At 35.7% G+C, this 12,525-nt stretch overlaps 1 protein-coding gene across 9 annotated transcripts in view; it reads left to right on the forward strand.

Annotated features, from left to right (window-relative positions):
- KIF16B (kinesin family member 16B) overlaps window positions 1-12,525 on the forward strand; it is a 131,890-nt gene that overhangs the window by 51,290 nt on the left and 68,075 nt on the right. For all 9 annotated transcript variants that reach the window (XR_003915973.1, XM_029961652.1, XM_029961653.1 and 6 more), the window contains exons 13-17: window positions 4,522-4,641; window positions 5,184-5,235; window positions 6,443-6,580; window positions 9,906-9,988; window positions 10,185-10,273. Coding sequence is in view for 8 of the 9 variants with exons in the window: in XM_029961652.1 (XP_029817512.1) it covers window positions 4,522-4,641; window positions 5,184-5,235; window positions 6,443-6,580; window positions 9,906-9,988; window positions 10,185-10,273 (482 nt within the window). In the remaining variant the exon portion in view is untranslated. The remainder of the gene's footprint in view (window positions 1-4,521; window positions 4,642-5,183; window positions 5,236-6,442; window positions 6,581-9,905; window positions 9,989-10,184; window positions 10,274-12,525) is intronic.

Below are 12,525 nucleotides of genomic sequence, written 5' to 3' on the forward strand. Positions count from 1 at the left end.
GTTAGGGAACCCCAGGTGATGTGCCTGTGTCCACAAGAACCTCTTTTCCTTTTCTCCAATTCATTTCTTGCAGCCATGTAAATTATTGGTGTCCACAGTGTCCTTCAGTTTAACAAGAGGTTGCTTCTGGGTTTTAAACTCCTGACGAATGATTTTCTTTTCTACTTCCTTGTATAGAAACAGCGAGAACTACTTGTTTGAGTTCCCTCACTTGGGTTTTGTACACATGCATCATGGTCCTGCCCTGCACTTATGCCTCATTTTATCTTTTTTTGGAAGTGTTAGCTCTGGATACACAAGCAGTGTAGCCTTCTCAGAGCACACATGCATGAACTGTTTTTGAACTAGATTTGCCTGGTATTGGCATGTCTTTGTTGTATTCAGAGGTACAGCCCTCAGCTTCCTGGATTTGTCCAGAACCTCTGCAATGGAACTGTAAATTTGAGCCACCTTGTCTTTTGCAGTTTTGGGATGGAGAATATAAAAATTTCTGACTTCAATGAGAGAAGTTTTGTATTTTTACCTCTCCTGATTATGGCATGATCAGCTGTGGCTGCTTCATCCATATTTCCTCTCTCTGTTTACATAACCACTTTAATGCCATATATCAACTTTTTCAGGAGTTTTTTAACACTGTGGAATGTTTTTTTCTCTAGGTATTAAACATTTGTTTCCAGTGATTTAAAGAGAATGCAAAGTGTACTGAATACATAACTGGAGGAAGACCAATTAAGAATCAAGAACTTCCCCTGTGTGCAGTTTACGTCTGTACATTTTATAGAGAGCTTAATGTTAGTGCCAGGCTGCTGAGTATCATCAGACATTTTTGTGAACTCAGGATATAATAGCATATTTTCAATAAAATCAAATGCACCCAAAGTACCTGTTAGTGTAAGAATTTTCTCACATATAACCTTGTTAAATATTAATGCAAAGACTTTTGCCATTGCACGTTTTTACCCATAATTTCTTTAATTTGGTGTTACGTAGTTTTTTGCATAATTTAAATGTAGACATCTGAACGTTATGCTGGCTAAGTAAACTGTCATGTTTTTTACTGAAAATGTCTGCACAGTGTATTCTCAGGACTGTGTGCCAGCAGCTAACTTAAATAAAAGAATTGCGTTTTTGCACTGGAAAGGGTGACAAAAATTAAACTCCTCCCAGAAGTTCTGTTCATTGAAAGGACAGTGCACTAATTACATTCTCTCTTTGCTGTGTGCTGGGCCAGTAGCAGCATAATGTTTCCCTCTACTGGTAGATTGGTCAAGAAATGTTGAAATGTCTTTTGGACTTACTTTCTTTTTTAATTTAATTAAATATCTTATTGGCCAAAAATAGTTGATTTTTGTGGTTCCATTTTTGTGTGTATATTTAAAGAAATCCATTTGAAGAAATCCTGTGTGTCATAGGGGTGGTCTTTATCATGGGTAGTTTTGTATGGTGACAATGAACTCTGTGGCTCAAGTAAGTACTTTACACAAAGGTTTTGTTGTTAAACTACCAGATCATATCTTAGCTGCCAGCTCAGAGGTGCCACTGCATCAGTTAATACAGCAAACTTAATACATCAGTGCAGAAGGGATGAGATTTCACAGTAGCTTTTATATCTCTCACAGAAATGTTAGTGAATTAACTGTATCAGGATCTTTCTGTCTGCTGAGTCAGAGCTCAATTCAAAGAGACCAGAATTTAAATATATAATTCCCTTACTTTAACTTTGACTCAAGGATGTGTTTTTTTGTGTACTGACTCAGAATTTATTTTCTGAGTTTCTACTCTTCATATGACTTCATTTGATCTGGCAGCTTCCAAAGAAGAAACCCTTTTCTTATTCTTCACACAGTAGCCATTTATATCATCTGGAGTACTCCTTTGTGGATAATACTTGGCTTGCTTTATTTTCCACAGGTTATGAACACATCTTAAATACTGAGGGAGCATGTGTACATTTTTCTGTTCAAGGAGAATTCAAGCTAAGATGAATGTTGTACATTCAACTTTCTTAAACTGTACCTTGAGTTTTTAATAAATTTTCTGAATTAGTATTTTTTTAATAGGGACAGTGACCTTTCCTGCTCTTGTCATTTGACTTATGGATTCACTGCTTCTTAACACTGTTGCACACATGAAAGTGAATCAAATAATGGATTAAACTTAATATTTGCCTTATAATAGCTTACAGATCTTCAATTTATTTCAAAAGAGGACTGTGCCTCTTCAGAAACATCCTTTCTATGCTGTTGAGGTTGAAAGAGGTGCAATTTGGCTACTTCTTTCTGGCCTTTTCCTCCTCTTTCCCTCACAATGATAGAACAGAGTAATAAAGATCTGTTGTTGGTGACGTTTCTGTGATTTCATTTTGGGGCAAAAGTGCATGGTTTGGTGGTGGAGGTATCCTTGCAGAAGCTTTACAATCTGGAATTAAATTTTAAGCTATAAGCGATTAAAGTTTAGGAGTCATTTCAGGTGTCTGATTAAGATTCAGAATTTTTAGTAGATCGTATCTGAAGACAACAGCTAATTTTGAGCCTGTATTAAAGAAAAAAAATATTATAGTTAATCACAGCTACTGTCTGCTGCATTTATTATAAGACTTCCATTAACAGGATGCATTCTGTGCATGAATGGTAGTCATTTACAAAATAAGGCTTTAGAAACTCAATTAATTTGTGTTCTTTAATTTTAGATCTGAATAAATAAGCAACCCATCTGTTTTAAATCACAATTATATATGATTAATTTCTGATTATAGTAAAAACTTGTTAAATATTAAAAGACTGGAAAATGAAGAATCATTTTGTTTCTTTATTCTTAATGATTTGTGAGCTATTTTTTCTCAGCCAGTGATAATTTCTTTTTCTCCTGGGATGTCTGTTTTTCCCTCAGTCAGGGATGTTGGCAAGTGCTTTGTTGTGCTGGGGAAAAAAAGTTCAACTTTTAATATTTTATCAATTCCATTGGGCTGAGGGTGCCAGAAGTTGTGTAACCCATCACCAGTTCTCAGGGTCTTAAGTCTTCACCCTCGTCCTATGAGAACATTATAATTTATGTATAACAGGAGATGCTACTCAATAAATAATATGTGATAGGTATTTTTTACTGAAATTACATGAACAATTAATTAAGCTGTATTTTTTTCTTTATGACGTGACACTTTTATAATATCAGGGAATATCTGGGTGCAGTTTGAATGTCAGAGAGCTGCAGGGCAACATGAATCACAGCTTCTTTCTTTCTTCCTGGATGCTGGAGAACTTTTTAATTCATCCATGACCAGACTAAGATTTCCCAGTTTTGCTTTGGAGTGTCTTATATGTCATCTTGTCTTGCACAGATGTATCCATACTTGGAATTTTTTAGTCAGTATCAATATTGACAATGTTTTGTACTGTGCAGGGAAATGAGATCTTACATCTGTTTTCTTCCTTTAAACTTGCAAGTTGCTGTACTTGGGAAAACACATATAACAATCTATCTGTTGTTTTCTTCTTACAAACAGTGTGGTGTCTTGGTTGGCTCTGGAGAAGGCATATTGATGACTTGGAAAAGTAGTCGTCATGCAGCTGTCAGAAAACTTATTTTCCATGTTTACTAGCACTGGGAGAGAAGTGTGCTCCTTATAATACACAGAAGCAATACTTGCTGACGTTGCCTCTCCTTCATGGATTGTCAGGGCTTAGCTCTTTTATGTAGAAAAACACATTCATCTTGAAAGAAGGTGTGTGTGTACACATTCACAGTCTCTGCTGCTGTTATATTCCAGGCCCAGAAGCCAATAGGATTTTGTTTCAACTTGGAAAACAAACTTTATAAATACTAAAACTTATTTCAAAACTATGATTAATTTTTCATTTGTTGCATAGACTGTTTGTTCTGTACTACATCATACAGTACTTATCCAAGGTTGAAGTCTCCCACTTGTAGCTGAGTGATGCTTCATCCTATAGATTGCTGTACAATGTGGCCCAAAGGAATTTTGAAGAACTGAAATTATGTGCTGCAAATATTTCTTACATTTATTTACTTTTGGCAGTGCTTCCCTTATATTGGATGATATTTTAACTGCTTAGGTTTACCGAGTTTTCAGGTGTCTGGGATTTTTATTGTGCAAGTTTTGGCTTATTTAAAGAGAGTTTCCAGTTTTCTGTTCTTTAGCTGTACTGAATTCTGAGCAGTTTTAAATTTTCCTTACCATTATGCAAGGTGGTACATAGCTTGCTTTTAAACAACTTTGCTTTGTTACACTCTCAATTGATCTTCCTTATCTGGTATAATTCAGCTGTTTGTCTGGTTTCTTTCAAATAACACCTTCACAAATTTCCTGAACAGCGAGCCTGGAATGCTTAATGGTAATAAAAAAGTCACATTTAAAATGTAAACCAAAAAAAATTGTAAAAAATCTGCTCTTTTTTTTTTATATATGATATTACAGAGAAGTTATAGTAAATGTGATTTAGAAAGAGAAGGAAGAGGGGTATTTCTTGAACATCCTAATAAATAGACTTTTGTCCTTTACAGGAACAAACCTTGGCTCTGAGGAAAGAAGGGATAGGTGTTGTCTTAGATTCTGAACTGCCTCATCTCATTGGCATTGATGATGATCTTCTCAGTACTGGTATCATCTTGTACCACCTGAAGGTAAATACACATCTGTGTTTCCATAGCCTTTTTATGCCTTGTGTTTTTCTTCAGTAGAAAAATTCTATTGATTTGCTGTCTAAATATAGTGCTCATTACATTACTATTGTAAGAAAAGCTCCTTATGTTTCTCTGATGTAGTAAGAAGAGCTCTTAAGAGGTTGCAATTGATTAAATTAAAATATTTGTTAATTTCCTGTTAGGTTTATCCTGAGGATCAACTGGTTAACCAGAGATAGGTGTTAATGTATTTTTACCTGTGTATATTAGTTTGTCATTCATCTCATTAGAAAGCTTGACTTTGAAATCCAAATCTAGATCAATTGTCTCAAAACTTTGAAGGTGGTTCTGCACAGGACAGTTGAAACTAGAATTTGCTAATAATACTGTATTATAATGACTCATAAGCATTTCTAAAAATGCTACCTGATTATTTTTTGCATGTATGTTAAATATGTATTTCATTCAATTTACTCTGAGAAAGTGGAAGGATAAATTATATCCTTGTGGGGGAAAATAATCTGTGTTTCTCTCTTAATTAGGAGGGCCAAACATATGTTGGCAGAGAAGATGCTATGGCAGAACAGGATATTGGTATGGAATTTAGCATTTTTTATATTCTTTCTTCAGTTGTTTTTCCTTCTTCCAACTTCCCAATATGTGAACTAAGGTTCATATTTTTCCCTTTTTCACTTAGTTGTTGTGTGTTATTGCGTATTTAATTTTAGCAAATCTGGGAGATGAATTACGTGGTATTTGCTTCAAAGAGTGTGACTTCTAGAATAGCTTGTGGGCTTAAAATTTATTCATATACTTGTTACTAATTTATTTCTTGCTTCTCATGAAATAGCATCCTGCAAAAATACCATCCTTTTTCATACAGCACCTGCTACAATCACTGCAAAATCATTCCCTTAACCTTTGTATGATGATAGTATTGTTACATTATTATACCTAACACAGTCTTTGGACTTAAGATTTGAGTTGAAAAAAATTCTGGAAGTTGGAAAAAAATCTACTGATTTTCTTATTCACTGTTTATGAAAGCAACTCACTGCCAGACCTGGACTGTCCTGTCACACATATTCCTTGAAGGCAGTTTTATTAAGTAAACTGTATCCTTTAATTATTGAGTAAGAGACCGAGAGTCAAATAACTTAGTTTGGTATATTTTTGCGGATCAAAAGTTGCCTGGATTTGAATTACTGTAATAAATTCCATGAAACTACCAAACTTAGATTGCTTTGGGTATACACATAGAGATAATCATGCATTATTTAAAGAAAAAGTGGAAAGTAGTGTAACTGATTGATAAAAGACCTGAACGTCACAGAACATAAGAACTTTATTTCAATCAATTTTCTTGTCTACAGTGGCATATTGTATCCTGTCTTTTCACACTTAAGCATGGTTGCTTTGAGGTCAGGAAGCTTTCCCTGTTTTCTGGTGGAACTGGTCAAAAAATACCTCTCTACCAATACCAAAGTTTACTTTTCTGTTTTTTATTGGAAGGAAAGGAGCATTTGCTAACCAGATGCCAAAGCACAGGAGGAAAGAACATTACACCAAAAAATGCAAAAGCAACCCAGCACACTTCTTTCCACTATAATAAAACAACGAACAGGGTCAACATTTAAGACATGCAGGATATGATGAAGGAAGGAAGAAAACATTGTCCAGAATAAAGAGAAAACATACTCTCCAGTATATAGTGCAATGTGTTCTTAGTAAGATATGTTAGCATGCTCATCTTATTAGTTTTGAGGAGAATAATTATGTTATCTTATTTCTTTGTGTTTAGTTCTTCATGGCCTTGATTTGGAAAGTGAGCATTGCATCTTTGAAAATCTCAATGGCACTGTGAACCTCATCCCACTGAACGGAGCACAGTGTTCTGTGAATGGTATTCAGATTACAGAGCCCACACACCTCAACCAAGGTATTACCCAGCCTGATGGCACTTTTCATACAGCCTCTTCGTTTTTTTCTGGCAACAGCACTGAAAAAGTCTGCCTGTATATAAAGGAGTTATTGTTTAATTAATTTTAATTTCATGTCCTTTCAACTACAGCCCCAAACCATCAGGAAAACCACGGAGTTTTTGTTCTGTCAAAGAACTGCCACTGGTGAAAAGAGAATTCTTTATTAGTTTCAACTGCTTCATAATCTTGAGTATGATGTGATAGTTACCCTTGATTTTGTTTGTTTTTACACAAAGGGAACTCCATGCCAGATGTCTTACGTTGCTGTAATATTAAAAAAAAGAATATAGATCTTTATAGGACTAAAATAATGTCAGAGACACCCCTGCCCCCTCCTCGAGCTTCAGGTTGGTCCTACTTAATACTGTTGCCAAATCCTCTTGTACAGCAGGAGATTGAGCTGGAGTATCTGTTCTCTGCAGCTGTATGGAAATGACCAAAAGGGGGAGGCTAACCCTTAGGGAGGAAGTTTAGAGAATTATAATTTTAATATAAAAGCTTTAAAATCTGGAAATGAAAATGCAGCCAGGACAGCTGGGAACAAAGGTGTATTGTGTTGACCTGGAAAATACTGGCTGACAAGTGAGCTGGTGAGTGCTGCAGCAGAGGTTCAGGATGTTTTATCTTCCAGGAGCACCCAGAATATCTTCCCATTCAGCAATGAGCTGAAAAAGACCTGTTTAGGAGTGAGCTTGTGACACAGCTCAGCTGCTGAAAAACAATCTCACTTTACATTCCTGGAAAGAAGCTTTCAGAGTAAGCCTGGCCTAACAAAGGAAGGATGTAGTGTTGGACAAGGGGAGTCTTGCATCTTTTGTGAACTCTAAGAAATGCTTCCAAAGGCTGCTTGCAGAAAGTTAGGACTTTTGGTGTAGAGAGGGGATGTTGGGTTTGTTTGGGTTTGTTTTTTGGTTTTTTTTAAGTGCCAATTTCTTCATGCAAATGCTTGTTTCTATTACAGATATGAAAAAACCCCCCACCAGCCTCCTTGGTCTTAGGTTTGGATAAATCCCATGGATAAATTGTTAACAATAGAAACATTGACATTAATGGCAAATAACACTGTTAACAATCAAAATTGGGTTTCAATCTCTCATCTTTACTTTATTCTGCTGCATTTCAAAGGCAGTAAAGTTCGATGTGCCTCAAAAGAAAGTAGGAGTTTGGATGCTATTTCTCTCGTTCAGATGCCTGTCACAACTTTTTTTGTATACTGTGAAAAGTGGAAACATGACTTTTTTTTCCCCTCAATAATTTCTTTAGGCAGAAATTTGGAACTCAAAAAAAAAGGAGAGTAGAGGGATGCTTAGTGTTACTAAATAGTGAAAATCAGCTGCATAAGATGACCTTTTGTGTGTGTAACCAGACTGAATCTGAGAGGAAGGTACCAACTGTGACATTAGGTGTGCAAAACTGATTAAATCACTAGTTTAATGACTCATGCACAATCCATACATCCTGGCTGTGTTAGCATTTAGTCTCACAGCATGAAGTGCCAGCCTCCTGAAATATCTGCTTTTAGGTGATGCTGATTAACTGCTGATATATTTAAATGTTTCCGTTTATCATTAATAGCTGTTCATTTGAAAATGTGTTAGATTTTTAGACTGTCATGGAGCTTAAAAAAAGGAGGCATAGTAATTAATTACCACTTCCTTCTACAGATTACTTCCACCATTTGTATATTCTGGCTAATGTGGCTTTTTTTTGTAAATGTAACCTAACTACATATTTTTTTACTCTTAAGAACATATATGGTGGGATTTCTAAAGGTAACGGTATTAATATTCACAATTAGAGTTTGTCCTTTTCCTTAAATATATCCTCACCTTAGAACAAGTTTTCAGGTTTTTGGGCCAAACTATAAACCCTTCTGTACTTTAAAGAGAAACCTAGGAGTTATTCCTATGATCCATCATCAGAGATTGACTCTCATGTGCTTGCTGTTAAGTCTCTCTCTTCTTTCTCTTAAATTTATGAAGTTAGAAACAAATATCTATGACTATTCATTCTGAAATTTTAATTACTTTATTTAAGTTTCTTCCACCTAGGGAGGTTTACAATGTTTACAATTATTTTATCTTCATTTGAAAGTAACTGCAGGGATTTCATACAGATTTGTGAAAGGTAATTCTTTCTAAGATAAGAGTGAGGTAAATTATTTGTGTGTCCAAAACTGAGGTTTTGTGTAGACAGCAAGAAGTGGCTGTAGTACTTTTTGCCATTTCTTTGCCAGGACTGGGTGACCTAATTTGAGTTGGTACACTTAATTAAGCTGATTTTAAGAGAAGCATTCCTTGCTAAGGACAGCATTTCATTTCAGATGGTAAGAATTTGTTTCTGATTAACAGTTTAAGTGGAGCTTTTTCATACTGTGAGTGTAATGGAGTCCTTTTTCTTTTTAAAAATGCCTCGTATTGACTGACAGATCAAATGCTTGATTCTGTGGTGATGAACTTGGAAGACTTCCATGTTAGATTCTGTGGTGATGAACTTGGAAGACTTCCATGTTATGACAGTAGTGAGGCATCACTGACAATGTACTTCTTAGTAGGGAAGTATTAATCTTGGTACCATTGTCTTTAAAATATGATAAGGATTGCTCAGAATCTCATTATTTGTGACCTGTACCTTAACTGATTAAATACAATAACAGATCTGCATTGAGCAATATGAATTATTCAAGGTTCTTCCCTCAGAAAATAGTTGTTGGGTATAGAAGTCTAATAATCCTGTTTTGAGTGACAATAAACTTCAGTGTTCCACAGAGAGAAGTAAAATGTGAGAGTACAAGTAATGGAGATCTAGAGCTTTTGATGTAGGTGAATTCAAACCTGACAGTGATCAGTAGTGGATGGACAAGTTTGTTCTTGGTCACATCTATGGATGTTCCCATTAGATCTGGTACCTACTCCTGGCTTGCAAAGTAGCACCGTTGAAGAGTGTATAGATCAAATTAGGGCAGCTGCTTCCTCTACCTATATTTATTCTTTACCTGAACTCCATGAACATGATCGACCTTTGTGTTGGTCATATTCATGCAGTATGTGAACATGTGTGGGTTTTTATTTTTCTGTAAGTAGGAAGAGGAAGGAATAGACTGTATACATCAGTTAAGGTAGCTGTGACTATGCATGGATATACACTTACCTTGTCAAAATGCATTTTCATTTTGTTCTTGCTTAATGGAAGTCTTTGCTTACATGTTGTGTGTCTGAAAAATTACATGGTACTTTTGGGTACAGAATGTTGTCGGTGAGTGGTCTGTGTTTTTCTCATCAGGTGCTGTTATATTACTTGGAAGAACCAATATGTTTCGCTTTAACCACCCCAAAGAAGCTGCCAAGCTAAGGGAGAAAAGAAAGGTGAGATTAAATCAGCATTTGGTAAATTTAAACCTTTTCACAATTTTCTTTCTAATATAGACATAACTGGATTGTTATAGAATACCTTTATTATTTACTTCACATACTTTAGTTAATATTTCATCAGGTGAAGCAAAGTAAGTTTGTAAACATGTCATTACTTGTCTAATACATTTATTTTATGATCTGTTGTTAGAGTGGACTGCTGTCTTCCTTCAGCTTGTCTATGACAGATCTTTCAAAATCCTGTGAGAACCTGTCAGCAGTTATGCTTTATAATCCAGGGTGAGTATATTCTAAAATGCAGTTGTTATAATTCCAACCATTCTTTATTTTAGCTGTTTGAAATGTTCCAAAGGCATTATGACTCAAGTTAACTGTTTTTCCTGAAAAAATGCATTGTGAACTGAAAATTAAGATCTCTTGAGTTCATATATTACCAATAAAAGCATAAAAAGGCTGAGAAATGGCTTGTGTTCTCACCTCTGTACCTCTGAGTAGGTGGTCAAGTTAGGATATGGAAAAAAGATTTATTATGCAGTTACAATGACATAGAATGCTTATTGCAGAGAAGCAGTTTTTAATGATTTTACCACTATTCTTAAATGACTTACAGAGAATTGATGGTGTTTTGTTCATATTTTTTTTTCCTTAGCTGGTGTTTTGAATTGAGTGTGAGATGAGGCACTTTAACCACCTATGTGCTTTTGAAAAAGTTGGCTCTAAATTGAATTATAGGCTTGGATAGTGCAGCTTTATTCCTGAGTTTTACTGTGGGGTTGCTCTTTATCCATTAGAATTTAGGAAGATTGGACAGGTAATAATAACTTCAAGTTGAACGATGTCTAAATAATAGGGAGTATGTGTAATAACCCTGCTTCAAATGTGACTGTTACTCTTTTGCTACTGAGCTACCTACAGAGATCTCAAGATTGTGAGCTGGTTGCTGATAAATTACAACTTATTTTGAGACAGAGATGGTAAAGAAGATCCAAAAAAGTATATGTATATTTTTCTATTTCTTTAGCTCTTCAAATAGTTCAATCTAAAAACTTACAGTGACAGTTGCTTGTATGTTTTCCGTGAGCTGGGGAAAATTCCTGGCAGTTGTTACCTCTGGTTATTGGTCAGCTATCCTGGGCTTTTCCCTGACTAAAAATGTTATTCTGCTGCAATATTGTTATGAATAATTGTATTATACTGGATATTACTGACTTGGAGTTTGCAGTCAGTATAGAGGAGGACACATTGTTTCAGCATTACCTCACTAGTCATTCAGATTTTCAGCAAAATATAATGGCATGGGCAAGGCCCAGTTGAAGGTATGCTTAAAAATGATTTCCCAGCCCAAGAAGTCATACTGTCTTCAGGTAATGCCAAACGGTGCCTTATAGAGAGGATTTTTCTAGTAAACCTTATTTAAAAAAAAAGAAAAAAAAAAAAAGAGAAAGTCTGGAGAGTTACTTGATTGTCTCTGATGGAGTAGATTGCAGCAAATTCTTCTTTTTTCTAGATATGTTTTAGGGAATATAGCTTTTTTTTCTTATTGGTTCTTCAAACATCTTGCTTTGCTTTCTTGGAAATTAAACAGTATAGATAATTTTATTAGATTGTCAATGTGTGCAGCAATTTTTAGAAACATTCCCATTTTTCCTATTTAACAGTTCTTGTGACTTTTACTTTCCTTTGTGGAATATGATTATAAGAGCACTCTTGCTCTTGAAATTTAGGATAAGATTAGGTGAAACACTCGTCATGTTCCTGAAGACTTCATGCCTGTGCTTTATTAAACTATAAACTATAAACAGAGGGTTAATTATTGATATTCTCCTGCTAGTCTGCATTCAGTTAATATTTGTGAACTGTCTTGGAGGAACAGATATTTTGTCCTGCTAAATTTGTAAACACAAGAAAATCGTATTACATAGGGAATGCAGGTCACTTGTTTGTGAGCAATAAAACCTGTCTGAGGTTATTTTATAGTCACTGTTATGTGTATGTGTTTTTCTAAGAGAGGAAGCTTGTGAATCATTGAATTGTTTGGGTTGAAAGGGACCTTTAAAAGTCACCTAGTTCCAACCTCTCCTGCAATGAGGAGGGACATCTTTAGCTCGATCAGGTTACTCAGAGCCCCATTGAACCTGACCTTGAATATTTCCAGGGATGGGGCATCTACTACCCCTCTGGGCAACCAGTGCCACTGTTTCACCACCTTAATTGTAAAAAATTTCTTCCTTATGCTTATTCTGAATCTACCATTACCCCTTGTCCTATCACAACAGCCCTGCTGCGAAGTCTGTCCCCATTTTCTTATAAGCCCCATTCAAGTACTGAAAGGCTGCTATGAGGTCTCCCCAGAGCCTTTTCTTCTCCAGGCTAAACAACCCCAGCTCTCTCAGCCTGTCTCCATTGCAGAGGTACTCCAGCCCTTGGATCATCTTCATGGCCTTCATCTGGATTTGCTTCAGCTGGTCCATGTCCTTCCTGTGCTGGGGACTGCAGAGCTGGAGGCAGCCCTGTAGATGGGGTCTCATGAG

Source organism: Manacus vitellinus, unplaced genomic scaffold (assembly GCF_001715985.3).
Source record: "Manacus vitellinus isolate BGI_N305 unplaced genomic scaffold, ASM171598v3 scaffold_38_pilon, whole genome shotgun sequence".
Lineage (NCBI taxonomy): Eukaryota > Metazoa > Chordata > Aves > Passeriformes > Pipridae > Manacus > Manacus vitellinus.